This window comes from Pan troglodytes, chromosome 4 (assembly GCF_028858775.2).
Source record: "Pan troglodytes isolate AG18354 chromosome 4, NHGRI_mPanTro3-v2.0_pri, whole genome shotgun sequence".
Lineage (NCBI taxonomy): Eukaryota > Metazoa > Chordata > Mammalia > Primates > Hominidae > Pan > Pan troglodytes.
The window spans coordinates 148,061,419-148,088,928 of NC_072402.2; the positions used below are offsets into that span (position 1 = coordinate 148,061,419).

General features: G+C 48.8%; 1 protein-coding gene across 10 annotated transcripts in view; it reads left to right on the top strand.

Moving 5' to 3' along the window:
- Window positions 1–22,042: 22,042 nt before the first annotated feature.
- Window positions 22,043–27,510, top strand: part of TCOF1 (treacle ribosome biogenesis factor 1) — a 42,360-nt gene continuing 36,892 nt past the window's right edge. For 8 of the 10 annotated variants that reach the window (XM_016954040.4, XM_016954043.4, XM_016954041.4 and 5 more), the window contains exons 1-2: window positions 22,112–22,310; window positions 25,607–25,662. In XM_016954040.4, coding sequence (XP_016809529.3) covers window positions 22,203–22,310; window positions 25,607–25,662 — 164 coding nt within the window. In that variant the 5' untranslated portion in view covers window positions 22,112–22,202. Of the gene's footprint in view, window positions 22,311–25,606; window positions 25,663–27,510 lie in introns of all 10 variants that reach the window. The other 2 variants (XM_016954046.4, XM_016954042.4) reach the window with 2 other exon arrangements.

Genomic DNA, 27,510 nt, shown 5'->3' on the forward strand with positions numbered 1-27,510 from the left:
AGACAATTATTGGCCTCCCCCCACTCCTACCATACCAAATGCACCAAATCTTACATACAATTGCCAGGTGATCACAGGCCTTCAAGTTCATCTCACAGAACTCATCACAGTTCTTAATCAAGGTTAAGAACTATTGATTTAGATAAACCTGTAAGCAGAAGTCAGGCAAGTCTGGAGCAAATCCCTAACTTGAATTCTTGAACAAGGGCACCATACAAGCTTGTAGGAGAGGCTAGAGACACTTTGGGATCGATGGCCCCAGGACCTGAGAGGTCTTGATCAGAGAGAAGGGGGCATGGGGAAGCTTGGGTGAAATAAGCCATGAGCCACCTTCTCTGTCTCTTCTGCTAGATGAAGCAATTTTTTTATGCTGTTTCAGAAGGCTAAACTCATAAGCTTCAAAACATAAACAAGCAGAGCCTCTTAAATCACTGGGGAATTGTTTATGAATTAAATCATCTCTTCATAACAAACAGAGACCAGCCTGAGAATCCACAACCTCCATGATTAGATGTAGACAGGCAAGGAATCAAGAAGGGCCCCTATGGGGATGAGACCTCATCCGAGATGGTCCCATTCAGAGGCAAGGCCACTGGCTAGAAAACCCTGCCTCTGTTCTCATGAATGAGTTCCTTGGGGTGGTAGAAATCTGATGGACATATAAGAAGATTTAAAAGGTGAAAATATGCTTTTGATCCTGAAGTGGTAATCATTTTAAAGGCCACGGCCAACACCACCAGCATTACAATTACACTCAGCAGTCTCGTGGCAAAGGACAAAGGACACAATGGCAAAATGTAGTTTGATTGAGCCAAGGACATAGACCCCCTGAGTGACTGTGGGCGCAGAATGACTCCCGAGTGAGAGCTTCTCCCACTTTAATGTATATCTGAGTCACCCAGCATCCTGTTACTATTTGGATTCTGATTCAATAGGACTGGGATGCAGCTGAGATCCTGCATGAACAAGTGCCCAGGTGATGCCATGATGCTGATTCCCAGGTCAAAATAATGGCAGTGACAGCAGAGCACAGCTAAATCCATGGACTCTGGGGTCAGATAGGTCTGAGTTCAAATCTTGGCTTCCTTATCCCACTGGCTGAATAATATTAGTTACTTAGCCTGTTTGAGATTCAGCTCTTTATCTGTAAAATAGGAATAACAGGCATGATTGTTTATTCAATAAATATCTATTAACATCTTCTATGTGTCAGGCTTGTGCTAGACCCTGGGAATGGAATGGTGAGACAAAGCAGACTCAGTTCCTGCTCTCGGGGATCTGATGGTCTTTGAAATGATGAATGTAAAGTATTTAGCACAGTGCCTGGTACCTGGTAAGAGCTCAACAAATGATACCTATTTTTATTAGTAGTAGCATAGTATCATCAATTTCAAGCACCCGGGGGAGAGAACTCTTCCGTTAAGCACCAACTTCCTGAAAGGAGTTCTGATTCATTCTGTAATAAAGGGGACACTGAGATGAAGAGTATATGGTCCCACCACTTGAGGAGCTCCTGGTTTCATGGAGAGATGTGTATTTAGCCCAGGTGTAGAACAAGTTAGATGTGGGGTTCACTCTGTTCACAGGCTTGATCCAGAACTACTGGCCTCCGTGTGCTTCTCAAAGCTGACCCTCCTTCTCTCTTGGTTGCCCTGCCCCCAACCTTTGCTTTTTGACTCTGCCTCCCATTTTTACCCTTTTCCTACACTTTGACTTGAAAAATGCTTTACCCCCTCAGTAATGACTATAACCCAACTCCTGCTGGCTAGACAGCCTGTAGACCTCCCACCAAAGCTATGTATCACCCCCTAGGCCTCCCTACCTTCCTGCCCACCAGGGTTATACAAATGGATCAATCTAGGCACCTGCTATGGAGCTCTGGAAGAAAATCACAAAGACTTGGAATGCTCTGCATTCCATTGGAATTCTCAATACGCTGAGTATCAGGAGGTTGGAGATCATGGATGGTGTTGATAAGGAAAAGGTAGTGTGCTTTCAGGTGGGCTGGGCGTAGACATCTAGGTCTGGGCCCTCCTGTGCCCCATTCCTGGTACAGACTTCGCTACAGTGAGGCTCTAAGTCAAGGCCAGTGAGAAGGTGGGAAGGAGCAGGGAGCAACTACAAGGAACAGCTAATAGAAGGAGACTCAGAGCCTTAATCTTCAAATCAACTGAAGCAAACCACAGAGACTTATTGAAATTGTCACAAGCAGCACTGGGGCCTAGGGATGAAGTGAGGAGTGGGGCATAGTCCCTGCCCTCATGGAGTTTACCATCAAGCACAGAAAACCAACAATGGCAGGGCATGACAGCATAGCGTGGTGGGCACCGTCATGGCGGACAAACTGGAACCAGTGCAGCCCATCAACAGAGGCTTCCCAGGAAAAGCACTTCAGCTGACACCTGAAGAAGAAGGGTGAGGCCAAGGACGGTGAAGGGAAGGAGCATTCCAAGATGAATGAACAGCATTCAGAAGGCTGGACCGAGAGGACTGCTCCATGTGGTCACAGAGAGAGGTGTGAGACATGGACCTGTTGAGGGGGCCAAGGGCAAGCTGCAGAAGTCTAACCATTCCAAGTGTCCAACTTGGACACCTCCCCGAGGGCAATGGGGAGCCACTGAAGGTTCTGCAGTACAATTCAACACCAGTTATTAGTCTGCTTTTACAGATGGGAAACTGCGGCACCAAGGAGGGGTTAGGTAACTGGCCAGAGGTTACACTATCAAAAAGTGCTAGGGCCAGGATTCCCTGCCATATGAGGCCAGAGCCTACACTTTCCAGCACGTGGTTAGGTGCACACACAGGTACAAATACACATATATTAAAAAAAAAAAAAATACAGCCACGGCACAGGGCTCAGCCAGAGGCCTTACAGGCAAACTCTATTTAAACCCATTTAACAAGGAGCCTCTTAATGATCTCATTAGCCTGGACAGGGCCCTTAGGAAACTTGAGGCAAGGCCCTGCTTTAAATGGGGCTTCTTTGAAGTGGCCACCACCTGAAGCAGCCACCTGAGTGGCGGATAACAACGAGGGCCTGTGAGCCCTGCGCCCGCTTGGGCTGCAGCCACGGGGCCTCTAGCACAGCAAGACTTGGCCTCGGTGGGGCCCAGGATGCCTGTCGGGTTGCTGTTAGCTCACTCCCAGCCACCCTCTCTGCAGGCCCATTCAGATGGGCGATCTGGCTGGCCAGGCCACAATGAGGTCATGCGTCATGATGGCGGTGGCCGGAAGGAGACTGTGGCCTTCCCTAGGCCTCACCCTCTCATGTCTGGACTCCAAGCTCCTCTCGGCCTGGTCTGGCTCCTGATCAGGGATGCCTCATGGTTCTCCCTGATCCCAGGCTCTACCTCCACCCTGTCTATCCCCAGCTGCTCTTATCAGTCCTCTTGCTTCTAGACTGACACCCTTCCCTTCCAGCCACCCAACCCTGATCTCTTCATGATCCCCTTAAGGGTGGGTGCCTGATCTTCCACAGGAGCAGCTATGAGACCCCACCCAAACATCACCCCCAACCCCAGTCACCCTAGATGCCTACTGCTCTGGTCAGCTTGGGGCCTCTGGGCCCCCTCTCCCTCTGCCTGGGGGAGAGTCAGCATCCCAGCAGGGCCAGCCCACACAGCTCCCAAGCTGCCCCAGGAAACGACTGGGGGTAACTGACCTTCTGAGGAATATGCACCTGGCCAATTGTCCCACCACGGGGGTGCAAAACCCAGACAGGCAGAAGGAACCGATTCACCTTTCCAGAACTGCATGCGGAGGCCCTCCCAGCAGGCTGTGGCTGCCGCCCTGCCTATTAATAGTCAAGCAGCTGTTTGCCTCTCTGAATGAGAGTCTTTATTGCAAGCTGCGTTGACAAAACAGATCCTGCTCCTTCCTGCCCAGAATATGTGGGGGTGGAGGGGCCACAGTGAGATGTGCCTTCCTTCCAGGGACATTGAGAAGATCAGCACTGGGACAGACCTTAGCAGAGACCCCTTGAAAATCAGGGCCAAAACCAAGCTCATTCTCACCACCTCCTCAGCCCCTCACTCACTGCTCTGCTCATGTTCCCAGTTTCAGCCAGCAGCTCCACTGTTCCTGGGTACTTTCACAACATTCTCGTCTCTCCTTTGTACCACCCCAATCTAGAAGCCTCAAAGTTGAGGGCTTGGGCCAGCGTAGTGGCTCACGCACGTAATCTCAGCACTTTGGAAGGCCAAGGGGGGTGGATCACTTGAACCCAGGAATTTGAGACCAGCCTGGGCCACATAACAAGACCCCATCTCTACAAAAATACAAAAGTTAGCTGGGTGTGGTGGGTGAGCCTGTAGTTCCAGTTACTTGGGAGGCTGAGGTAGGAGAATCACCTGAGCCTGGCAGTTTGAGGCTGCAGCGAGCCATGATCCTGCCACTGCATTCCTGCCTGGGTGACAGAGTGAGACCATGTCTCAAAAAAAAAAAAAAAAAAGTTAAGGCCTTTTCTGACATCTGGCCTCACCTCCCATGCCCCACCCCCTCAATCAGCTGAGTATGTGACTTGACATTCTCTCCCTTAGCTCCTGGCCTTTGCACATGCCATTTTCTCTGCCCGATGCTCCATTTCCCCAGATCTTCATGTGATTGATGATCCCTTAAGTCATGGCTTGGAAGAGACCACACTAGGAAGGCTTGTCTCCCAAAACCAACCTCGGTGTGCCTCCATACTCTGCTGAACTTACTTCCTTACCTGAAGTTCTTTCTGGGAGGGTAGAGGTGCGGCCTTTTTCTTCCCTTACTTTCCTCTGCCAGCTCCCAGGACACTGACACTGAGCTGAATCAAAGAAAGATACATGAATGCTTCCATCTCCTTCCCGAAGCCCCCATACTCTGACCAGTCAGCAAATCCTGTTCATTCAACCTGGTGAAGAACGAGAGATCTGGAAATAGGTTGCCTGGGTTTGAATCATGGCTCTGCCACTTATCAGTTGAGGGACGCTTGAGTAAGTCATTAACCTTGCAAAGCCTGTTTCCTTACCTGTAAAATGGAGCCAATTATAGTTCCTGCTTCCTAAGGGTATTGTAAGAAGTCAAGGGATGGCTGGGCGCAGTGCTTCATGCCTGTAATCCCAGCACTTTGGGAGGCCAAGGAGGGTGGATCACTTGATGTCAGGAGCTCAAGACCAGTCTGGCCAATATAGTGAAACCTCATCTTTACTAAAAATAAAAAAATTGGCTGGGTGTGGTGGCATGCTCCTGTAATCCCAGCTACTCAGGAGGCTGAAGCAGGAGAATTGCTTGAACCCAGGAGGCAGAGGTTGCAATGAGCTGAGATTGCGTCACTGAACTCCAGCCTGGGCAACAGAGCAAGACTCCATCACAAAAAAAAAAAAAACTGTCAAGAGGCAACGCTTATAAAATGCCTAGCCCAGCATCTGTCACAATCAGTAAATGTTAGCTGCATAAATAATTTTACTCAATGTTTCAACCTGACCACAGAAACTTCCCCTATCCATGCCTCCTCCACCCCCATTTAACCATCATCCACAGTGGTGAATGTCACACAGCACATGCTGTCAGAAATGCCTGTGTAGCTAACAGTCATGCCATTGAACAAGTGAGGCACGTGGGGCCAGAAGGAACACAGGACAGAGCCATGAGCCTACATATTAGACCTGATGGCTTGGCCACATTGCTGCATCTCAGCCTAAGGAGCTAAGCTTGTGGCTGCCTGTGGGTCCAACAGCCTGCAGTGTCAGGTCTCCCAGGAAAGGACCAGGTACCAGGGAGCCACTGGCTTCACATTAGAGCAGGCTGGCACAAGTTTTGGTTCCCATGGACCCTCAGGGTAGCCTAAGGCACGCTTAGGTCAGGAGTTAATGGAGTTTTGCTCCCTCTCTGCTTGATGGGTGCCTGGAGGTGAGGGCTGTGTAAAGGAAGAAGATGTGCATTTAAGCCTTGGTGCTGATGCTCTTTGCCTGCTGGAGGTTGGCTGGCTGCTCCTGCTCCCTTGCGCTCCAGAGCCTTCTTAAATTGTCTTCAGAGAGGGAACACTAATCCCTGACTGGTGCAGGACTTTTCAGTCCCCAAAACACATCGATTTTCATAATCTCACTTGATCCCTTAACTGCCCTCCCTGTGAGCAGACTAAGCCTCTCCTCAACTTGGCCAATTCTAAATGTGAAGGTCAGAAAACACAATGCGCCTTGCCTAAGGCCACAGAGTTATGGTGTGGTCATCCTGAGGCTGGAACCCAGGTATCCTTGCTCCCTGTCCTGTGCTCTTACCGCTCTACCTGGCTGCTGTCCAAGGCATTTAGTGGAATGTTCACTGTGGTGTGAGGGAACCAGGCTCCCCTTTTTTTTAATTCAATATTATTGAGCACCTATTAACTGTTAGCCATTGTATTAGGGATAAAATTACAGGCCTTTGTGGTGTGTGTGTGTGTGTGTGTGTGTGTGTGTGTTAATGGCTTTATTAAGGTGTAGTTGATAAACAAAAACTGCACATATTTAATATATACAGGACCCAGGACTTTCAAGCAAACAGCTCTAGGCCCATAAACATATGAAAAGATATTCAACCTTATTAGAATTCAGAGAGATGCAAATTGAGACCATTATGACATCCTTTTACACCCACTGGATTGGCAAGTAATTAAAGATCCTGACAATACCAAGTGTTGGCAAGGATGTGGATCAACCAGATGCTTATACACTGCTGGGAGGAATGTCTATGGGAATAAGTGACTTGGAAAATCATTCCAGTATGATCTTGTAAAGCTGATCGATCACTTTCCCTGCAGTCTCACAGTTCCCCTCCTAGGCAACATATACTCCCAAGCACATACACACCCATGCTTACCATTGTGAACACACTGGTTGATAGAATCTTGAAATTCTTCCATGCCAGTTGGTAAATAGCTACTATTCCAAGTCTCCCCCACCCATTTACCTGTGACCACCTGTGATCCAGCTGCCCCCAGCCTTTCCTTTAGGTATCCACCCAAACTCCCCATGATCCAACAACTAAAATGTTAATACCCCATAGACTACCCCCAGGACCACATTCCAGCTCCACAGCATCCATTCTGATTGCCCAGTGCCCTCACCTCTCCAGTTGTTTATTGTTATTGTGTCCACCCTAGAGAAACCCTTGCTCACATGCACCAAGAGAAATGCACAAGGTTATTCGTAGAATCAATCTTCTTAATAGAAACAACAATAACCACAACAACCACAATAACCAAACAACTATAAATAACCTCAGGTCCATGCAAGGGAGATGCCCAACCAAGCCACTTCCTTCTGTCAGCTCAAAGAAGCTCCTGCAGGGTTCAGGACAGACAGAAGAGATGGGCTCTTTTTTTTTTTTTTTTTTTGAGACAGAGTCTTGCTCTGCTGCCCAGGCCAGAGTGCAATGGTGAGGTCTCGGCTCACTGCAGCCTCCACCTCCCGGGTTCAAGCGATTCTCCTGCCTCAGCCTCCCGAGTAGCTGGGACTACAGGTGTGTGCCACCACGTCTGGCTAATTTTTGTATTTTTAGTAGAGACAGGGTTTCACTATGTTGGCCAGGCTGATCTCGAACTCCTGACCTCATGACCTGAGATAGGCTCATTTTCTAGTGGGATCCAAGCCCAGGCAGATGGTCATGCTCACTCTGTGCCTTAGGGTTGTATCTTATTTACCATCCAAGGTAGAAGTTAGCATTCTTAATCCCATTTTACAGGTAAGGAAACTGAAACGTACAGAAGTACTATAACTTGCCCAACGTCATACATCGTAGAGCTGGGGTTTGAGCCCATGTCTTTGTGATTTCAAAGTCCAAACTCTTCTTCACTAGTAGGGGCACATTACCATAGGTGGGAGTTCTTGGCATGTGGGCCTTTTTCACTTGGGATCCCCAGCAACTGGCACAGAGCCTGACACAGAGGAAGATGCTCAGTGAACAGACTGTGATACAGCAAAGCAGTCAGTCGATCCACTGTGACTGACTTCAGCCTCTGCACTGGGCCTCACTTCCTACTTACCTCCCTGATTCCTGAAATCCAGGCCAGAAGACCATTTTGCCCTGAGATCCCTTGTTTCCGGATCTGATTTTGAACCTGGACTTGCAAGATACATCTTCTCTGAGACCACTCCAAATATTTAAACACAAAGACTGTGACTCTAGTCATTCATTCCTTCCTTCCATTATTCCTATGTTTTGTTTTGTTTTGTTTTGTTTTGTTTTTGAGACAGAGTCTCGCTCTGTCCCCCCAGGTTGGAGTGCAACGGCACGATCTTGGCTCATTGCAACCTTCACCTCCCGAGTTCAAGCAATTCTCCTACCTCAGCCTCCCGAGTAGCTGGGATTACAGGCATGTGCCACCATACCCGGCTAATTTTTTGTATTTTTAGTAGAGATTGGGTTTCACCATGTTGCCCAGGCTTGTCTCGAACTCCTGAGCTCAGGCAATCCACTCGCCTCGGCTTCCCAAAGTGTTAAGATTACAGGCATGAGCCACGGCATCCGGCCTTATTCTTTAAATATTGATTGCACACCCATATGTGCAAGGCACCGAGCTGAGCTTGGGAGAAACAGCAGTAGCCACACACAGTCCCTGCTTTCTGGAACTCTCAGCCTGCCCTGGGTGCCCCCAACCTTGAAACACATTCCTCAGAGCAGCTGGGTACTGACATGAAGCCCACACGCCTGGCTCAGTGGCCCTTCAACCCAGCAAAACAGCAAATCCAGGAGGCTGACACTGAAGTACCTGGGTGTTTTGTCCCCACATGCCTCCTGTCTGACCTTCTGCCTGAGGAAAGAGTTTGTTTTTGCTCCAGGAAGAGAGGTATAGCTGTGGGAAATTCAATGTGCTTATTTATTTGTTTGGCTTCCCTAATTTAATCTTCTCAACAAATAAAAATAAAGATAGCATGTTTGCCCAAATAGCAAAAGGCCCCACCTGAGACGTTATTACGCTTTCCAGAATTAGTCACACCATTACTGCTAGTGGCCAACGTGCCCAGGGCAACTGAGGGTTAGAAGCCCAAGCTCCCAGCCCAGCTCTGCCGATGATGGTTTGATAACGGAGATGTCGTTTCACCTCTTCAAGTCTTGTTTCCCTCCTTTATAAGATGAAATGCTTCATGCTTACAAAGTCAGAACTTTCACATTCACTACCTCATTTTGTGTTCTTAATATGCTGTGAAGAAGGCATTTTGATCCTATTTTACTGGTGGAGAAATTAAAGCAGAAGAGACAGAAGAGTCCAAGTGACCCAATTGATAAGAAGAGGCAGAGACAGGAGCCGAATCCAAGCTTCCAACTCTTGCCTGGGGTCCTTTTGTCCTCACCAGGGTTTCTCATACTTGAGTAACATACAGATGCCTCCAAAACAATTCTCACTGGTCCAAGAATATGCCCAGAAATCTTAGGAGTCTGCAGACACAAATTTAAGAACCTTCTAAGTTTGATTTACAGAAAAATCTTGGTTTATTCAGGTGGCTGTAAAGTCATTGATTATCCCAGCGCCAATGTGATCACAAAGGCAAACATCAACACAGCATTGAAATCACTTGTCCATACAATGTTATAAGGCAGATGTTCAAATTATCGAAAAATATAATTTTTTTTTTTTTTGAGACGGAGTTTCGTTCTCATTGCTCAGGCTGGAGTGCAATGGTGCAAACTCAGCTCACTGCAACCTCCACCTCCCGGGTTAGAGCGATTCTCCTGCCTCAGCCTCCCAAGTAGCTGGGATTACAGGCGCTGCCACCACACCCAGCTAATTTTGTATTTTTAGTAGAGGCAGGTTTCACCACGTTGGTCAGGCTGGTCTCGGACTCCTGACCTCAGGTGATCCACCCGCCTCAGCCTGCCAAAGTGCTGGGATTATAGGCATGAGCCACTGTGCCTGGCCTAAAATTTTTCTTTTTCTTTTTTTTTTTTTTTTTTTAGAGATCGAGTCTCGCTCTGTCTCCCAGGCTGGAGTGCAGTGGTACAATCTCGGCTTACTGCAACTTCCGCCTCCTGGGTTCAAGCAATTCTCCTGCCTCAGCCTCCCGAGTAGCTGGGATTACAGATGCGCACTGCCACACCAGCTAATTTTTTGTATTTTAGTAGAGACAGGGTTTCACCGGGTTGCCCAGGCTGGTCTCAAACTCCCGAGCTCAGGCAATCCACCCGCCTTGGCCTCCCAAGGTGCTAGGATTACAGGCATGAGCCACCGCACCCGGTTAAAATTTTTAATTATTTTAGATTATCATTGAAATGAAAATTAAAAATCAAACTCTTGAAGAACTTGTCGGAACCGTCCCCTTTCCCATTCTGAGATTCTGTCAGGCTGCCTCCACATTGCCTGAAAACCCCTCCCCGTTCTAACATTCTTTGAGTTTCCCTGGTAACCATCTGCTGGTGGAAATGACAATTAAGCTGTTCAGCTGCCTGGTTCACTTAGTTCCCCCATTATGGCTCTGTGCCAGGGTCAAGAAGGCCTGAATTTACCCACCTGCAGCGATGTGCCAAAGGAGAGAGATCCTCTCAGGGACAGGATGAGTCTCAAAACACAGAGTAGAAAAAGCCTGCACCTGGACGGACATTGTTCATCCTTCCACCACCTCATCCACTAATGCATCCATTCTGTATTCACTCTCGCCTGTTACATTCCAGGTCCTACATTTGTGGGAGAGAAGATGGGGTGAAAAAATAAGCAAGGTTTACCTTCACGTATATAATGTACTACTATCAATATTGTGTGCCTGTGCGTGTGTGTGTGTATGTGTGTGTGTGTATGCAGTCATATCTAAGCCCTGGTAATATTGCATCCTCCTGGGAAGAGAACCGAGAAGCTGGGGAACAGAGGATGGGAGCCCAGGAGATTTACTTTTCTCGGTACCCTTTGCATACCTTTACACGTTTGCATCATGTGTATACATCATCTTCTCCAAAAACAGGCTTCAGTTTTTGAACTACATTCTCCACTGGAATCCAGTGCTCTGGCCATGTGAGCAGGCTGACCTTTCAGAGGTGGTGATGGTGGGGTGACTCACGGTCAGTAAGTGGGACGAAGAAGGAGGCATCATCCAGACCTATTTGCCATGGGTTCTGTGGCCTTGTCCAAGAGGCTGCTGGACCCAGAGGCCTCTGCCTACCTCCCCTCCAAACCTGTTCCTGTGTATGCTGTGCCCAGGATTGAACTGCTCAGAGGTGATGGGGTAGCCCCCTGCCATGGCCTCAAGAGATCTGCTTGTGTGGGCTGGCATGTGGTCACATATGAGTGAAAGTGACAAGGCACATGTGTCCTTTTCTTTCCCCAGACAAATATTCTCTTGGAGCCCTCAGATGCCCTCCCCACCCTGCTGCGAGGGTGACTGGGCAGCTTTGAGTGGCCATGGTGTATGGAGGCCATGGGATACATCCTCCGTCCTCTTCCGGTTTTCTTGAGACATCACGTATGCCACTTCCATATGTTCCTGCTTCCAGAATCACCAAGCATGGCCCCAGGAACAGCTCAGAACCCAGGGCCATGGGTGGGAGGGAAAAGGAGGGAGACTGGTGTCTCATGTCTCGCATGTCCCAGCTCCTCCAGAGACTCAGCTCCACTTGCAGATGTAAAGTTAGATTTGAAGAGACTGTAATCTTGGGGCCAGGCAAGATTAGGACATTCACACTGGATGGCTCTCAGGGAGCAGCATCTTATGAGGCTTTTCTCAGTGAGTCCTCCCTCTCCCTGGGGGATTTCAAGACTTCCCACTGTGCCTTGACCTGCTTCCTCCAGCCTCATAGCACCCCTGAGAGCTCAAGACAGTTCTCTTCCCTATTTTACAAGTAAAGAAGCTGAAACCCAAAGGTAAAATGACTTATCCCCAAGTTCACCAGCCTATAAATCACTCAGCCTGAATTTCAACCCAAGTGGGCCCTGCTCTAAAGCCCGTGCTCCTAACATTCCACCTGAGGTCAAGGCCTCCTGAGGAGAGTGCCACGCCAAGAAATGGCCTCAGCTTGCTGCGGATTGTAGAACCCCAAACAATAGAGGAAGACATTGACGCAGTTCATTATATTCAAACCTAAAGCCTTTGTGCATCGCAAGACTGCACAAATAAAGTGAAAAAATAATTCACAGACTAACAAAAGACAGTCGCAGCAGACCACAAGATTAGAGCTCCTGCAAATCAATAAGAAAGACACAAACAGCACCATGGAAACACGGACAGGGGGTACAAAAGGCGATCCACAGAAGAGGAAATCCAAACCACTAGCACAATTATGAAAACGGTTTAACTCTACTCTTCAGAGAAATAGAACTTAAAAACAAGAACGAGAGACATTTGGCCCCCATCAGAGTGATAAACATCCCAAAGTCTGACTATTGCCAGGTCAAGTCTGGATGTGGAGCCACAGAAACTGACCCTTTCAGATACGGTCAGGCAATGGCAGGGAGCCCCAAGATACTCACACACCCGGCCATTCTTCCCCAGGCACATGCAAGACACGCATGAGGATGGTCACGGCAGTGCGGTTTTTATTATGGAAAATTGGACATCACTCAAATGCCCATCAACAGGAGAATGGATTGATAAACTGTAGTACATGCCCCTACAATGAAATTGATTGAATAGTGGATATGTGTATACTGGTGCTCTGCACATCAAATGTGTATAAATTTCAAACACAATGTTGAATGAAAACAAGCAAGTTGCAGAAGGCTATGCACAATATTATGTCATTTACAGAGAGTTTAAAGCTACAAAGCAACACTTTCTATGTTTTATGAATGAATACATGTATAGCATGTATACATAAACATGTGCAGGAACAACTCATGCCAACTTCCGGGAATGGGCTGGTGACTATCTCTGGGCAAAGGGAAGGGAAATGAACTGAGATGCTCTTATGTATTTGAAATGTCTTTTTTCACAATCTAGGCCGGCTGCTGTGGCTCACACCTCTTATCCCAGCACTTTAGGAAGCCAAGGCAGAAGGAGGATCACTGGAAGCCAGAAGATCGAGACCAGCCTGGGCAACAAAGCAAGATCCTGTCTCTACAAAAAGTTTCTAAAAATTATCTGGGCATGGTGGTGTGTGCCTGTAGTCCCAGTTATTCTGGAGGAAGAAACAGGAGGATCGCTTGAGCCCAGGAATTTCAAGCTGCAGTGAGCTATGATCACCATCTCAGTTCAACCTGGGTGACAGAGCAAGACACTTGTCTCTAAAAAAAAAAAAAAAAAAGTAAAAGAAATCTACGCAGGGCATGGTGGCTCACACCTTTCGCAGCACTTTAGGAGCCTGAGGCATTTGGATTACCTGAGGTCAGGAGTTCGAGACTGGCCTGGATGACATGGTGAAACCTCATCTCTACTAAAAATACAAAATTAGCTGGACTTGGTGGCGCATGCTTGTAATCCCAGCTACTTGGGAGGCTGAGGCAGGAGAATTGCTTGAACCTGGGAGGCAGAGGTTGCAATAAGCCAAGATCGTGCCACTATATTCCAGCCTGGGCAACAGAGCAAGACTCTGTCTCAAAAAGAACGAAAGAAATCTAGATCATGGGAACATGGAACTGTATGTGTGTGTCCCTGCATTTTTCACATGCCAAATATCTTAGTTATTAAAAATCAGGGAGCTGGACAGTTGCCCTAAGGTCAATTGTCTTCCAGGTCACTGATTACTGTTTGAGAGTTTCATCTGGAATTAACTTCCCATTCATTGGCCCTAATTCTCTTCCTTAAGGATCCCATGTGAAAATCCAATGGCTAATGGCATGCATGTGGACTAGCTCCTGCCCTCAGCAGGCTGACTGTTCAGGCTGGCAACTGTGAGAGGAGGCCACGTCTCCCAGCCACCCCCTCCATTGGCATCTCCCTCCACCTTCTCCCACCACCATCCCTCGCCACCCGTCTGGCCTTCTCAGCAGATGGTAGCTCATACAGCCTGTTTTCTTCTGTAGACAGTCCTTGACAAGCCCAGAGGGAGGCTCAAAGAAACCCCACTACTTTTTCAGCGGAGTTGTCTTTGCTAACCATGGACTAGGCTCAACAAGGGACACTCAGTGGGAAGAACTGAGCTGGGAGTCAGGACAACTGCTCTTGACTTGCTGGGTGACTTTGAGTAAGTGACACAACCTCTCTGAATCTCGACAGGTACACTGAGGGAGGTGTGCACTTCGAAACCTTGAAGCCTCAGAATCCACTAGAGAGATTTTAAAAGCCCAGATGTGGGGGTCCCAAAATGGGAGTTGCTTGATGTGAGGCCTTGGAATTGTATTTCCATTGACTAGCCAGGTGATTCCACTGCACAGCTAAACTTAGGAATCATTAGACAATCGTGGCAGGTTGGACATTCAGATATGTGAGCAAACTCTGTCCACATCGCCTATTTTCTCTCCCCACCCCCAGTGCCTTCCTGCATCCTTGTTAATCATCATCACCCTGAATAGTTTATGCCAAGCAGGGTGCTGGGTGAGAATGAGGGAGCAGATGAGCTTCCAGAATGAGGCCCCTTTCAGCCTCCCACTCCTTAGTAACCGCAGAGAAGCTGAGAAAGAAGGTGGGAGGGGGAGCCAGCCCTCGTACCCTCCACAGGTGGAGGAGGGTCTGGGGGGCAGGGGCACATGGCCCATCTGCTGAGTTCCTGACCCTCTGCCCAAGGCCCAGCCTCCCAGCCCTGGGGCAGCTCCTTCTCCCTGTCTCCACCCCTACCAAAGGCAGGAGTCTGCAAATCACAGCATTCTAGACATCAAAGCAGACTAATGTTTTCCCGATTGCAGCCATTCACTGCTGTCTTACCACCTGTATATTATTTAATTGGTACTTTCTTTTACATTGACTCACTGTTTTTTACTTGAATGCCTACTTTAGCCCCATTCTAAGCAATAATATCTGTGAAATAACAGGTTTGATGTGCTAGTTATTTTTTGTCTAATACACATTAAAATAAATACATAATGATTTCCATTTTAAAATGTCCATCTTTTTATCTCTTGAAGTCACTTTGTGCATCACCACACTTTCAGAAACACTGAGCTAGTCCAACCCTGCCTTTGCACAGAGATGCAAACTGAGGCCCACGGAGGGGTGGAGCTAGCCAAAGGTCCTGCCACTGGGGTGGAACCTGATATCCATAGGTGGCCACACTGGGCAGGCCCCAGGCACTCTGGTGACCTTGACCTTTTGAGAGAACTTTCTTTGGTTGTGCACTGCCCCCTCCTGGCTGGTTCTTCTGCAACACATGACCTCCGGGAGGAAGCAGCCAGGGGTGGAGGCAGGGCCACCTTGTCGCAGAACACAGATGACTGACTGCCCGGGGTTGGAAGGCTGGGCAGTCAGGGAAGGCACCATCGCAGAGGCGGCCTTTGCACTTGGCTTTGAAAGATAAATAGGAAACAGTCAAACTTCAAAGAGCAAAAAGGCAGTTCTGTCCAAATGGTGTGAAGGGAGTGAGATGTTCTGAGGACAGAGAGTACTCAAGATTTAGCTGCTGGTTTGGATGATAGGAGACACACCAGAGAACAGACTGGGATGGGCTTTGAATGCCTAAGAAGAAGCTGTGACTTGAGCCTGTGGTCAGCGGTTAAGCTAGGGGAGGTTTAATGAGCAGGGAAGTGATGTGATTCCAAGTGCAGCGTGGAGAGTGGACAGGAGAGGACAAGGCAGGGGCAGCGCGGAGGGAAGAGGATGTGGCTATGGCCCAGGGAAAGGTAGACAGGTACTTCCCTCTGCCTCTAACCTGCTGGGGTCCTTGTCGAGTCACTTCCTGTCACTGGGCCTGTTTCCTTATCAGCAAGAGGAGCGAGCTGGGCTAGATGCTCTCCAAGGACCCTTCTAGCTCTGAGAAATAAAACCACAAAAATAAGAAATTATGCTGATGAGGCTATGAATTGCTACAACCCTTTTGGCAGTTAATTGGGCTTTAGCTATTAAAATAAAACTCATGCATCCCCTCTGGTCCACTTGCAATTACATCATACAGAATTAAAGCTCCAGTCTGCAAGGATGTATTTACTAGGATGTTTAGAGCAACACTACTCTATTAGCCAAAAAACTAGAGGCGAATAACCTGTATCATATCATCTCCCATCTCTGTCTGTTGATGGCCCTACCGAGGGACTGGTTATGAGCCCTCTGGCAGCTGGAGCCTGTCTTGAGCCTCAGTTTCCTCATCTACAACCATTTGACATGCTTTATAGGATGTTGTGAGGTTTTGATTGGTTAGTGTTGGAGCCTGGAAGCACAGCTCCAGCTCACTGCACACACTCAACAAATGATAGCTGTTACTATTACTCAAAAGAGTGTGGCAGATCCCAGCATCTGGAGAAATAGCTCTGCTGTATTGTTATTAGGTGAAAAAAGAGAGTTGCAGAGTTGAGTGTTTAGTATGATTCCCTTTTGTAAGAAAAGAAGCAAAGAAGCCAGGTGCAGTGGCTCATGCCTGTAATCCCAGCACTTTGAGGGGCTGAGGCGGGTGGATCATCTGAGGCCAGGAGTTCAAGACCAGCCTGGCCAACATGGTGAAACCCATCTCTACTAAAAATACAAAAATTAGCTGGGCATGGTGGCACATGCCTGTAGTCCCAGCTACTTGGGAGGCTGAGGCAGGAGAATCATTTGAACCCAGAAGGCAGAGGTTGCAGTGAACCGAGATCAGGCCACTGCACTCCAGCCTGGGCAACAGAGCGAGACTCCGTTTCAAAAAAAAAAAAAAGAAAAGAAAAGAAAAAGAAAAAAGAAAAGAAGTAAAGAGAAGTGAAAAAGGAAAAGGAGAAGGAGGACTAAACCATATGAAGGATGTCTGTGTTTGTCTGGGCAGAGAAATGATGTGAAGGGATTGAATACCAGGCTTCTTTCTGATTGGGAAAGGAAGAGGCTCTAGTGTGGAGAAGTGGGCTGGGAATGGCTAAGAGGGAGGGAAAAATGATGGACTTTGTCTTAATATATCTCTGAATTGTTTAACTTGTTACTTCAGTAACAACTTGTAAACCTTTAAAAGCTCCTGTGAGATTAAAGATTTCGTGTCATTTCACGAAAGGGAAGGAAGTCTTGGGAAATCTACTGGCCAAAATGACTTGGCCCAGGGAAAACCTGTTGTTACAATGGATGAAGGGAGCTACTGGGAAGGGCACCCTTCCCAGATGGGCCCTTCTCTTAAGAGTTCCACTACTGGAAGGGTCTTTGTTCAACAGCTTCATTTAACAGAAGGTAATGCTGAGGACCAGAGAGGGCAAGAGACTGGCCCAAGGTCACACAGCTGAGCCAGGCGAAAAGGGCCTGACTCCTGACAGTAACACAGGGGAGAGGCCCAGTAACCTTTCCCCTGTATCGCTGCTACCTCCCACCTCTGTGTCAGAGCCATTCCTGCTGGGAGAGACAGGTAGAGTGCCCCATCTGTTGAGCTTCCTTCTCTTCTGTTGTTCATTCTTCCTTCATTCATTTCCTAAGTGACCTCGCCGTGCCCTGCATGGGAATCCAAGGTGACTAAAGCATGCTGCTTCCCCGAGAGGCACTTGCAGTTCAGTGGTCTGGGAGCATCTGGCTTCTACCACTAACAAAGGCATTTTCTCTTACTGGTAGAGAAATGCTCTGAGGCTAATTTTTTTTTTAATGCACTGTTTTGTTTGTTGCTGTCTTAATTGTTGCCATGTTATATTTTATCAGTTTAATGTTCTAATTTTGTGCTTGGGCCCTGAGGCAATTCAGTGAAGGGTATGATTTGGAAAATGAGGGAAATAAAGAAATTGTCCACAGAAGAGACAGCCTCCCAGGAGCCGAGGACAAAGCATAAGTGCCGACAATGAATTTTATTAGGAGCAAAACAAAAACAAACAACCTGTTGCCAGACAGAAGGTATTAGACAATCCTGGTGTGGTTTTGTTTTCGTTCTTTAATTTAATTCCAGTTCTGCATTTCTTCCAGGGTCAGCCAAGGATGCACAATCCAGTTCCTTCCCCACTGCCTTCCAAAGCCTTCCACATTCCTGCCTCCAGGCCTAAACTCAGTGAGAACCTTGCCTGCCCTGCCCTCCCTTCTTCTTCAGGAGAGGTCTGTAACCATTCCTGCACTTGCCAATACTTATTAAGTGCCTGCTGTATGCAGGCACTGTGCAAAATGTTGGAAATAATGCAACCAACAAGGCAAAGGTAAGTCTGCCTTCAGGGAGTTTACATTCTACTAAGGCATGCATTCTCAAATGGGGCCTTGATGCCCTCGAGGAAATGAAAACTGGTTCCTGGAGGTGTTGGTGGAAAAAAATCTTAGATCTTACAATGGTTTGTATGCTCATCATGTATATTCATCACCCACCCAGCCACCCAAGCAGAAACCTGGGTGTCACCACCAGTTCCAGCTCCCAGCCCTCTCTGATCTCAGGGGTCCCTCATAAGGCCTGGCCCGTGAAGGATTCCACTCTCTCCCTGCAAACATCCCATCTGCCTTGCTTCCCTCGCTACCCAGTGTAGATCCCAGGACCCAGAATTTTAGCATCTCTTTGCCAATACTTTAGACTCCTGTGCCCTTTTTTCCCCACCCATCTGGCAAAGCCCTAGGCCTGGATAAATCCCACTATGTACATACATCTCCCCAGCCTGCAGCTGGGTAGGTGAGCCCTGATGGAGGAATTCACTCAGCAGGACAGGACGAGACACACATACATAAGGACCACCAACCTCAACTGGGGAGCCAAGGCTGTCAGGCAATTGGGGATTTTGTGGGCAAGTTGCTTCTCAACACTCTGAATGATCATTCTTCTTTCAAACTCCTCACCACCTCTTCTTCACTCTCAGCAGAAGACCTTGCCTCCCACTTTGCAGAAAAAATAGAAGCTCAAAATGAAATCTCCCTTAACATCCCACTATAAACCTACATCTACATCTGCACCCATCCTCTCTTTGTTCCTGCTTTTGGGTTCTAGAGAACTCATCCCTCCTCCTCCCCAAGACGAACCCCCCCAACCCACATGCCTGATCCCAGCCCCTCGCACATGCTTGAGAGAACTTTACTCGCTGATTATCTCCCCTATTTCCTACACTCTTGGTTAACCTCTCTCTCCTGGATCTGCCATTCACTTTTAAACAAATCTCAGGTTTCTTCTACCTTGAAACACACCTCCCCTAACATACATATTGGCCCTAGCACTTTATCTTTCTCGTCCTTTTTATACAAAAACTTCTCGAAAGACCCACTGCCTCCCTCATCCCTCCTGCACTCATCTGACCACTGCCATCTGACCCCCTCCATCATGCCACACGTAAATAGCCCTCCCTAAGTCCCCAACAATCTCCACGCCTGTCCATAAACCAAAGCCCAGGGCTGCACCCTCCTCCTATCTGACCTCTCAGAGCATTCCCTCCATCAAGTCTTCCCAGCTTTCTAAAATGTCTCCCTTGGCCTCCTTCCATAAGCCCACTCTCCTGGGCTTTCTCCAAGCTGTCCAGCCACTCCTGATCAGCCTTTGCAGGCAGATCCTTTTGTACACAGCCCTAATCTGTAGATGTACCTCAAAACTTCATCCTGGGCCATCTCTCTTCTCTCTCCACATTCTTCTCCCTGGGTAAGCTTCTCCTCATCCACAGCCGCAATTATCATCTCTCTATCGACAACTTCTCATCTTCATCTCTAGCCCAGACCTCCACGCCACGTCCAAACCCAGGTTTCCAAGAACCTTCTCAACATCTGCATGTGGTGACTGTAAGGCATTTCAAGCTCAAGATGTCTAATATAGAATATATACTTTCACCTCTCTGTCCACATCCTCCTCTCCTCAATCAAACCACCCCCCTGTCTCAGTCCTCTTCCAGTTTTTTCTATCTCAGTGAAAGATACTGCCTACTTGTTTGCACAGAAACCTCAAGGTCCATTCTGACATTGCCTCTTCCTTCCCCTCCCATTCCAACACACCTCTGTGAAAACTTTAGTTCCTGATTAACTCTGGGAACCTTCCACTCTCTTCAACTCCACTGCCACCAGCACCCTCCCCGCTGCCCCCGCCACCTACCACCCGCCCCCCCCGCCGCCCCCACACACACACACTGTCTTCTCCCTGGATGCCTGCCTGCACTCCTAACCCTGACTTGTCTTCCCACATCTACTCATACCCACCAGACACACTCCACTCTCCACTGGGCAGGCACACAGGTCACAGTAAAATTCAGATTTCATCCTGTACCTCTTGGGCTTACACCGTCAGTGGCTTCCAATGGCTCTTAGGATGGAGAAAAAAAAACCCTGATGTGGCCAATCCTTCACATGGAGTCTGCCCTCTGCCCACCTTCTACACTCCCCAGTCCCCCTGCTCTCCCTCCGGACCATGCTACAAAGGCCTTTTTGTGTCTATTCTCTCAGCTGTACCTTCTGCCCTAAGCCCTTTGCACAGGTTCTTCCCTCTGCTCAGGTTTCTTCTCTCTGACTCTCCCTTACACACAGTTCTGGTTTCCTCATAACCATTAATTTCTCAGGGAATCCTTCCCTAACTCCCAAGAAAAAAATAGATCCCTCCTTCCTGTTATATGCTTTCACAATAATAGCACACACGCACACAGAGAGCGCTATTGTTCAGAGCTCCTCTAAGCATTTCTGCTGAGAATTCATTTACTCCTTATGACAACCCAGTGAGGTAGAAATTATAATTATCTCCATTGTACAGATAAAGAAACTGAGTCACAGTGACTTGCCCAAAGTCACCTAGTTAATGAGGCAAAGCCAGAATTTGAACCCAGGCAGTGTGACTCCAGTGCAGCTTTTAAACACTATATTATTACATAAGAAAACACTATCCTTTTCCTTCCTGCACTTAACCCGCTGTTTGTAACACTATTGTATGACTATTAGTTTAGTATGTGTCTCCTCCGTTAGACTGTAAGCTCTATTGGAGTAGAGACAATTCCATCACTAGACTGTAAGCTCTATAGGAGTAGAGACTATTCCAACCCCAATGGTAGGTACTCAATAAATATTTGCTCAAGAAAAAGGGAAATGTTGAATGTGTACAGACACATAACATTTTCCATTCAAGTTCAAGACAAAGATAACCACATACCTGGACCTCCTAGGGTTAGAGACTCCTGCACCCGTAAGAAACATGCTGCCCTCAGATTCTCAATGGGTCCATGAAGTTAAGAACAGCTCACTCTAACATTCTCCAGCCTACCTCACCTTTTCCCTGCCATCCTTCCCTCAACAACTACAACAGCCTCACATTTAGTATTAATGGTATGTGCTTTGGTTTTAGCAATCTTTCAAAAACACAAAACAGGGTCAACCTCCTCAGAAAAGCCAGTCAGAGACTATCTAATGCCCTCAGAGCAAGTCCAAACTCTGTTGGGGGTGGGGGAGTTGTAGGCCTTGTCTACTTCTTCATCCTCATGTGCCCTCATTTGTTCCCTCTTCCCCACCTCACCCCACCCCACCTGGACAGCCCAGCAGCGCAGACTAGGGGTTCTGGGTTTAGGGTTCCCAGGCAATAGCAGGGTGTTTTCTCATGCCTAGACTCATGCAGCGCCCTCTGCCAGTCCTCTCCTTTGCACCCAGCAATTTCGGGTGTCTTTATGCCTCAGCTATCTCTCTGGGGTTCGGTGCTCCTCCTTGGGGCGCCCATAGGCTGCATCTGTCCCTGACAAGGCACACCAGATATTGAACTATAGTTGCTTGGTTACGGACAGTCGTCTCTGTGAGCTTTGAGGGCAACTGCCATGTATTATGCATCTTTTGAATCCCCCTAGCCTAGCCGGGTGCTAGCCCAAGTTAGGTGCTTACTACAGATTTGTTCAGTTAGCGAATGAATGAATGAATAAACTGGCAACTCGTGTCTGGTTCATGGGCACCAAAAACCGTGCGAAATGGATAAATGAGCAGGTAATGGCAGTACAAAGTTCGGATCTAGAGAAAGATCCAGATTAGGGAGTTCAGAGATGAGTAAAACGCAGACCCAGCCATCAGAGAATTAACAAGGAAGATAAATCTCTTCAAGAAGCCAGCCGGAAGGATTAAAAGAGAGTCGTCCAAGTCCCGGCCGGCCCCGGGGGCGGGTCCCTGTCTAGCCCCGCCTGCTCCGCGCCCATGGGCGGTCTTGTTGATCACGAGTCTCCGCCCCCTTCGCCTTGAGGGGCGGGGCCGGCCACTCCCGGAGAGGGGACTACGTTTCCCGGCGCGCCGCGCGGCCGGAGCGAAAGAGGAGCCGGAAGTGGGGCGCGCGAGGTCTAAGGGCGCGAGGGAAGTGGCGGGCGGGGACTAAGGCGGGGCGTGCAGGTAGCCGGCCGGCCGGGGGTCGCGGGCATGGCCGAGGCCAGGAAGCGGCGGGAGCTACTTCCCCTGATCTACCACCATCTGCTGCGGGCTGGCTATGTGCGTGCGGCGCGGGAAGTGAAGGAGCAGAGCGGCCAGGTAAGCGTTCGTGGGCCGTGTGCGAGGGCCGCGTGCAAGATGTGGAGATCAGCGGCCCGCGGCCCGCGCCCCGTCCCCAGGCGACCCGGCAGGCGCCCGGAGCCGGGTCCCGCAGTGCTCGACGGCGCGGCCAGGGGTACCGGAGGAGCCGCAATCTCTGCCTCCCCACTGCGACTTCAGTTCCCCTGGGCCTCACTTTCCTCATCCGGGCAGTGGGTTGGGCCAGAAAGTGTGCTCGCAGGGGCCGAACTTTGTAATTCCCGCTTCCCTTACCTCCACGCCCTTCCTGGTAGCGGGTATTTTAAGTTTCCTAAGTCTCCCGCCACGTGGCTAGGCTCAGCGCGGCCCCCCCTGGGGCAAGGAGGTTGCTGCGAGTCTCGGGGGTGGATTGCGACCAGCCCCTCGGGGGAGCGCCTGGAGAAGGGACCCTACAGCCTCTTAGTTGAGCTGGAACTCAGGCCTTTAGCGATTGTCTGTACTGAGACGGTCAGCTTTGGTACTCGAACTCGTGGTACAGTCATTTCTTACTTGATTAATTCAACGTTAATCCGGTACTCGGTGCTTCCTGGTGTTCGAATGGTGAGCACCGTCTCTCAGCCCTCCTGGAGCTTACACTCTAGTAAGGTAGACAAATCAAAGAATCACAAAAGTGACTATATGCTTAGCACCGCAATAAGTGTTAAGAATGAGAGGGATGGGCCGGGCACGGTAGCTCACGCCTGTAATCCCAGCACTTAGGGAGGCCGAGACTAGCGGATCACCTGAGGTCAGAAGTTCGAGACCAGCCTGGCCAACATGGTGAAACACCGTTTCTACTAAAAATACAAAAATTAGCTGGGCGTGTTGGCGCACGCCTGTAATCCTGGCTACTCATGTGGCTGAGGCACAAGAATTGCTTGAACCCGGGAGGCAGAGGTTGCAATGAGTCAAGATCGTGCCACTGCACTCCAGCCTGGGCGATAAAGCGAGACTCTGCCTCAAAAAAAAAGAGAGATGGATGGCAGATTGCCCTGGTCAGGAATAGCTGAGGTGTAAATGCCTTGTGGTAGGAGGGAACTTGTGTACACACTGGCCTGGAGAAAGTCCACTCTCTTGAGCCCGGGAGTTTGAGGATACAGTATGAGCCATGATCATGCCACTGCACTCCAGCCTGGGCAACAGAGCAAGACACTGTCTCAAAAAAAAATTTTTTTTAAGTCCATAGCAGGCCAGGTACGGTAGCTCACGCCTGTAATCCCAGCACTTTGGGAGGCCGAGGCAGGCGGATCACTTGAGGCCAGGAGTTCAAAACCAGCCTGACCGACATGGTGAAACCCTGTCTCTACTAAAAATGCAAAAATTAGCTATGCATGGTGGCGTGCACCTGTAGTCCCAGTTACTCGGGAGGCTGAGTCAGGAGAATCACTTGAACCCAGGAGGCAGAGGTTGCACTGAGCTGAGACTGAGCCACTGCACTCCATCCTGGGTGACAAAGCGAGACTCCATCTCAAAAAAAAAAAAATGTCCATAGTGGCTGAAGTGTGAAGTACAAGGGCCAGATGCCCCTGGGGAGATGGAGGCAGGGGCTGACTGGAGTGGTCTGGTGGGCAGTTTGATCTTCCTTGGAAGAGCAGTGGTAAACCAATGGAGAGTTTTGAACTGGTGAGACAGTATCCTAAGTAGTCAGATCCCTTTGCCCTGTGGTGTAGGCTCTGCTCCTAATGCTTGCTCTCAGAACCTCCTGGAGGGACTGAAGGGTGATGGGCCCTAAGACGTTATCTATGCTTTTCCCAATTTCTCTGAACCTCACTTGCTCTTCCTACCGCAGTTATGATACTTCACAGATAAGGGGAGCAAGAGATAGTACCCATCTTCATTGGAGCAAAAATATCCTGCCGTCATGGAGCACACATTCTAGTAGGAGCAGACAGGTGACAAATAGAAAAAGTTTAATAAGTTAATGATATAGTATATCCAATGATGGTTGGTGCTTGCTATAAAAGTAAGGCAGGCAAGGGGGATAAGGGATGTCAGACTTCGATTGTAAGTAGGGTAGTCAAGGAAGTCTCATTGAGAAGGTGTCATTTGGGCAGAGACCTGAAGGAAATGAGGGAGTGCGCTGTGTAGTTAACAGGGGAGAGACCATTCCAGACAACAAGAATAGCAAGGCTGCGTTAGAGGCAGGGTGGCCTGACACATTTGAGGACAGCAAGGAGGACACTTTGCCTGAGGTGGAGCAGAGGGAAACTGACTCTTGAAATCTTAGTGTTACCGCCTCACTGCTGGGCACTGACAGATGGTCTTGTTCAAACCAGATAGCAGCCTGCAAGGTGGGTATCGCTGTTGTCCCCATGTTAAGTAGAAATCTGAAGTTTGAAGACGTGACGAGATTAGTTCAGTCCACCCGTGCCCCACATTGCTTAGCCTCATTAGAGTACTTGATATCCTGGCTTATTGACATTTACAGAGACAGTGGGCCCTCTGGCCTCTGCTCCAAAGGCCTGGATTCCACCTGGTTCCCTCTGCTTCCACCAAGGGACTGGTACCATTTGGGCCCAGTCTTCTCCCAGCAGACTAGTAGACTGTGGTCGTGCCACCTGGATGCCTCAGGTGTCTGGGCTGTGATTCGTGCTTTGGGAAGATTGGCTGGCCACGTCTTTGAAAGCTTTTTTAAAGGTCAAAGGTGGGGAAAACCCTGTCTCATGGCCACTAGGCATGGATAGTGCCAGAGAGGCTGGGAGCTGGATGAATGCTAGCTTGGAACATTCCACCTCTGGCCTTTCAAAGGCGTTGTCTAAAAAGGTTTTAGTTGGGATTGGTTGTTCTTCTTGTCTCTGGAAGGTTTTGGACAGAACTGGCAGGGCCAAGCAGACATACTTCCCAGAGCAAAAAGACCCTCTTTTTTTTTTTTTTTTTTTTTAAAGAAAGGGTCTTGCTCTGTTGCCCAGGCTGGAGTGCGGTGGCACAAGCATGGCTCACTGCAGCCTCGATATCCTGGGCTCAAGTGATCCTCCCACCTCAGCCTCCTGAGTAGCCGGGACCACCAGTGCATGCCACCATTCTCAGCTAATTTTTAAATTTTTTTATAGAGACGGTCTCACTATGTTGCCCAGACTGGTCTTGAACTCCTGGGCTCGAGTGATCTTCTGCCTCAGCCTCCCAAAGTGCTGAGATTACAGGTATGAGCCACCATGCCCAGCCAAAAAGACCCTCTTCTGAACCACCTGTCTATACAAGTCATGAGTTTGGGGAGATCTGGGCCCAAGAAGGATCCTTACTGTGCTGGTGATTAATTGTGGCTCTTTATCTCTCTGCAGAAGTGTTTCCTGGCTCAGCCCGTAACCCTTCTGGACATCTATACACACTGGCAACAGTAAGTGGTGGGGCCGACAGGGTGGAGTAGGGACACCCCAAGCAACTCAGCTTGGAATAAGCTGGGATACCTATCTGGTCTAAGATCCGTCCCCATAGCCCACTGTGGACACCATTGTTGCCTCCAGAAAGCCAGCTCATATCACATGGATGGGTATTTCTGTGTGGATATCTGGTAGTGGGAGGGGACATTGAGAGCTGTGATCTCTTAAGAACAAGAGCTTCTTACCAGCTTGTCAGTTGCTCAGCAAACGTATATTGAGCACCTCCTGAAAGCCAAGTCCTGTTCTTACTTAGTATGCAAATATTGTCACAAGTGAGACAGACATGGTTCCTTCTTTCCTGCAGCTGACATTGTAGCCAAGGAGGTAGGCATGAGTCAAAGAATGAAACAAATGAATGTTAAATTACAGTGGTAGTAAGGATTACAAAAGAGAGGAACCTATTGCCACAGCCACATAAATGGGTAAGTCTGGCTTCATCTGGGGGTCCAGGGGAAGCTTCCCTGAGGTGATCTTTGACTTGAGAGCTATAGGAATTGGAGGAGTGAACTATGCAGTGGGTAGAGAGTGGCAGGCGGAGGGTACCTGCCAGTGGAAATTGCTAATGCTAAGTCCTGTGGCTGGTGGACAGTACAGATGGGGCTAGGTCATCGCATGGATAGCCACGCATGGGCTGGTTATCCATGGTGAGGAATTTTGTCTTTATCCAAGAGCAGTGGGGCCATGGTAGGGTGAAAAAGTGAGGAGATTGCTCTGCACCATGGTGAGACTGGTGGGGCCATGGACACCATCGTCCAGGCAAGAGCTGATGGGGCTTGACACAGGGAGAACAGGGTAGAAAGTGGATTCCCAAGAATCATAGGGAGGAAACCAGGGCCTGTGGATGAGTGGGAGAGGAAGTATCTGATTGACTCCACATCTAACTTGTGTACCCATGCATAGAGCTTGAAGGGAACTCATTTTGGAGGGGAAAGATTTCAATGACATGTTGAGTGTGAGATGCCTTTTAAACATGTAAAATTTATGTACTCTTCAAGGAAGGGGGAATCATCCAAGGATGTATCAAGAGAGGAATGGTTGGAAAATGGAGAGAGTAATTGTGTTCTCTTCATGCACTGGCCTGACCACAGCTGACTAAGGGAGTGAAGGACGTGCAGACATATCCCATGGGGAATGGTAGAGAGTACTGAATTGCCTTGGATGGAAAGGAGGCAGGAGAGGGGTGTGAGGGACCACTGCACATCTTTGAGGACCAAGAATAGTGCGTTCTCTGAGGCCCTGGAGACAGAAGTGGGCCCCAAATGTTCCTGCTTCAGGAAGACAGGTTTCAGCTTCTGAATATAACGACATCAGAGCTATCTAAAAATGAGGTGGGCTAGGTGGAAGTGGTGAGCTCCCTGTCATTAGAGGTGTGTAAACAAAGGCAAAAATGGTGTGGAAGGGATTACAGCCTCTGGTGGAGAGCTAAGGTCATTGAAAACCCTGCCAACCCTCAGTTCTTGGCTGTCCTCTCCTGCTAAGGAGAGCTTAGAGCACAGGGCACAGCCCACACTTCCTCACCCTGACTTGCCCAGGTGAATGGGTGTTATTCGTAGTACTTCCTTCCCCCAAAAAACTGCTTCAGTGAGCTGCTCTGCACACTCTTCCCTGCCACTGGCCACTTCTATGGGTGAGGGGGACAAGGACCTCAAACCCACGAAAGGCAGCCTAGCCTAGCAATTCCCTGCAGAGTTCAAACCCAGCAACTAGCTGTATGTATGACCTTGAGTGGATTTCTTGGCCTCCCTGAGTCTGTCTTCACCTATAAAATGAAAATAATGATGGCAATTATCTCATTGCATTGTGAA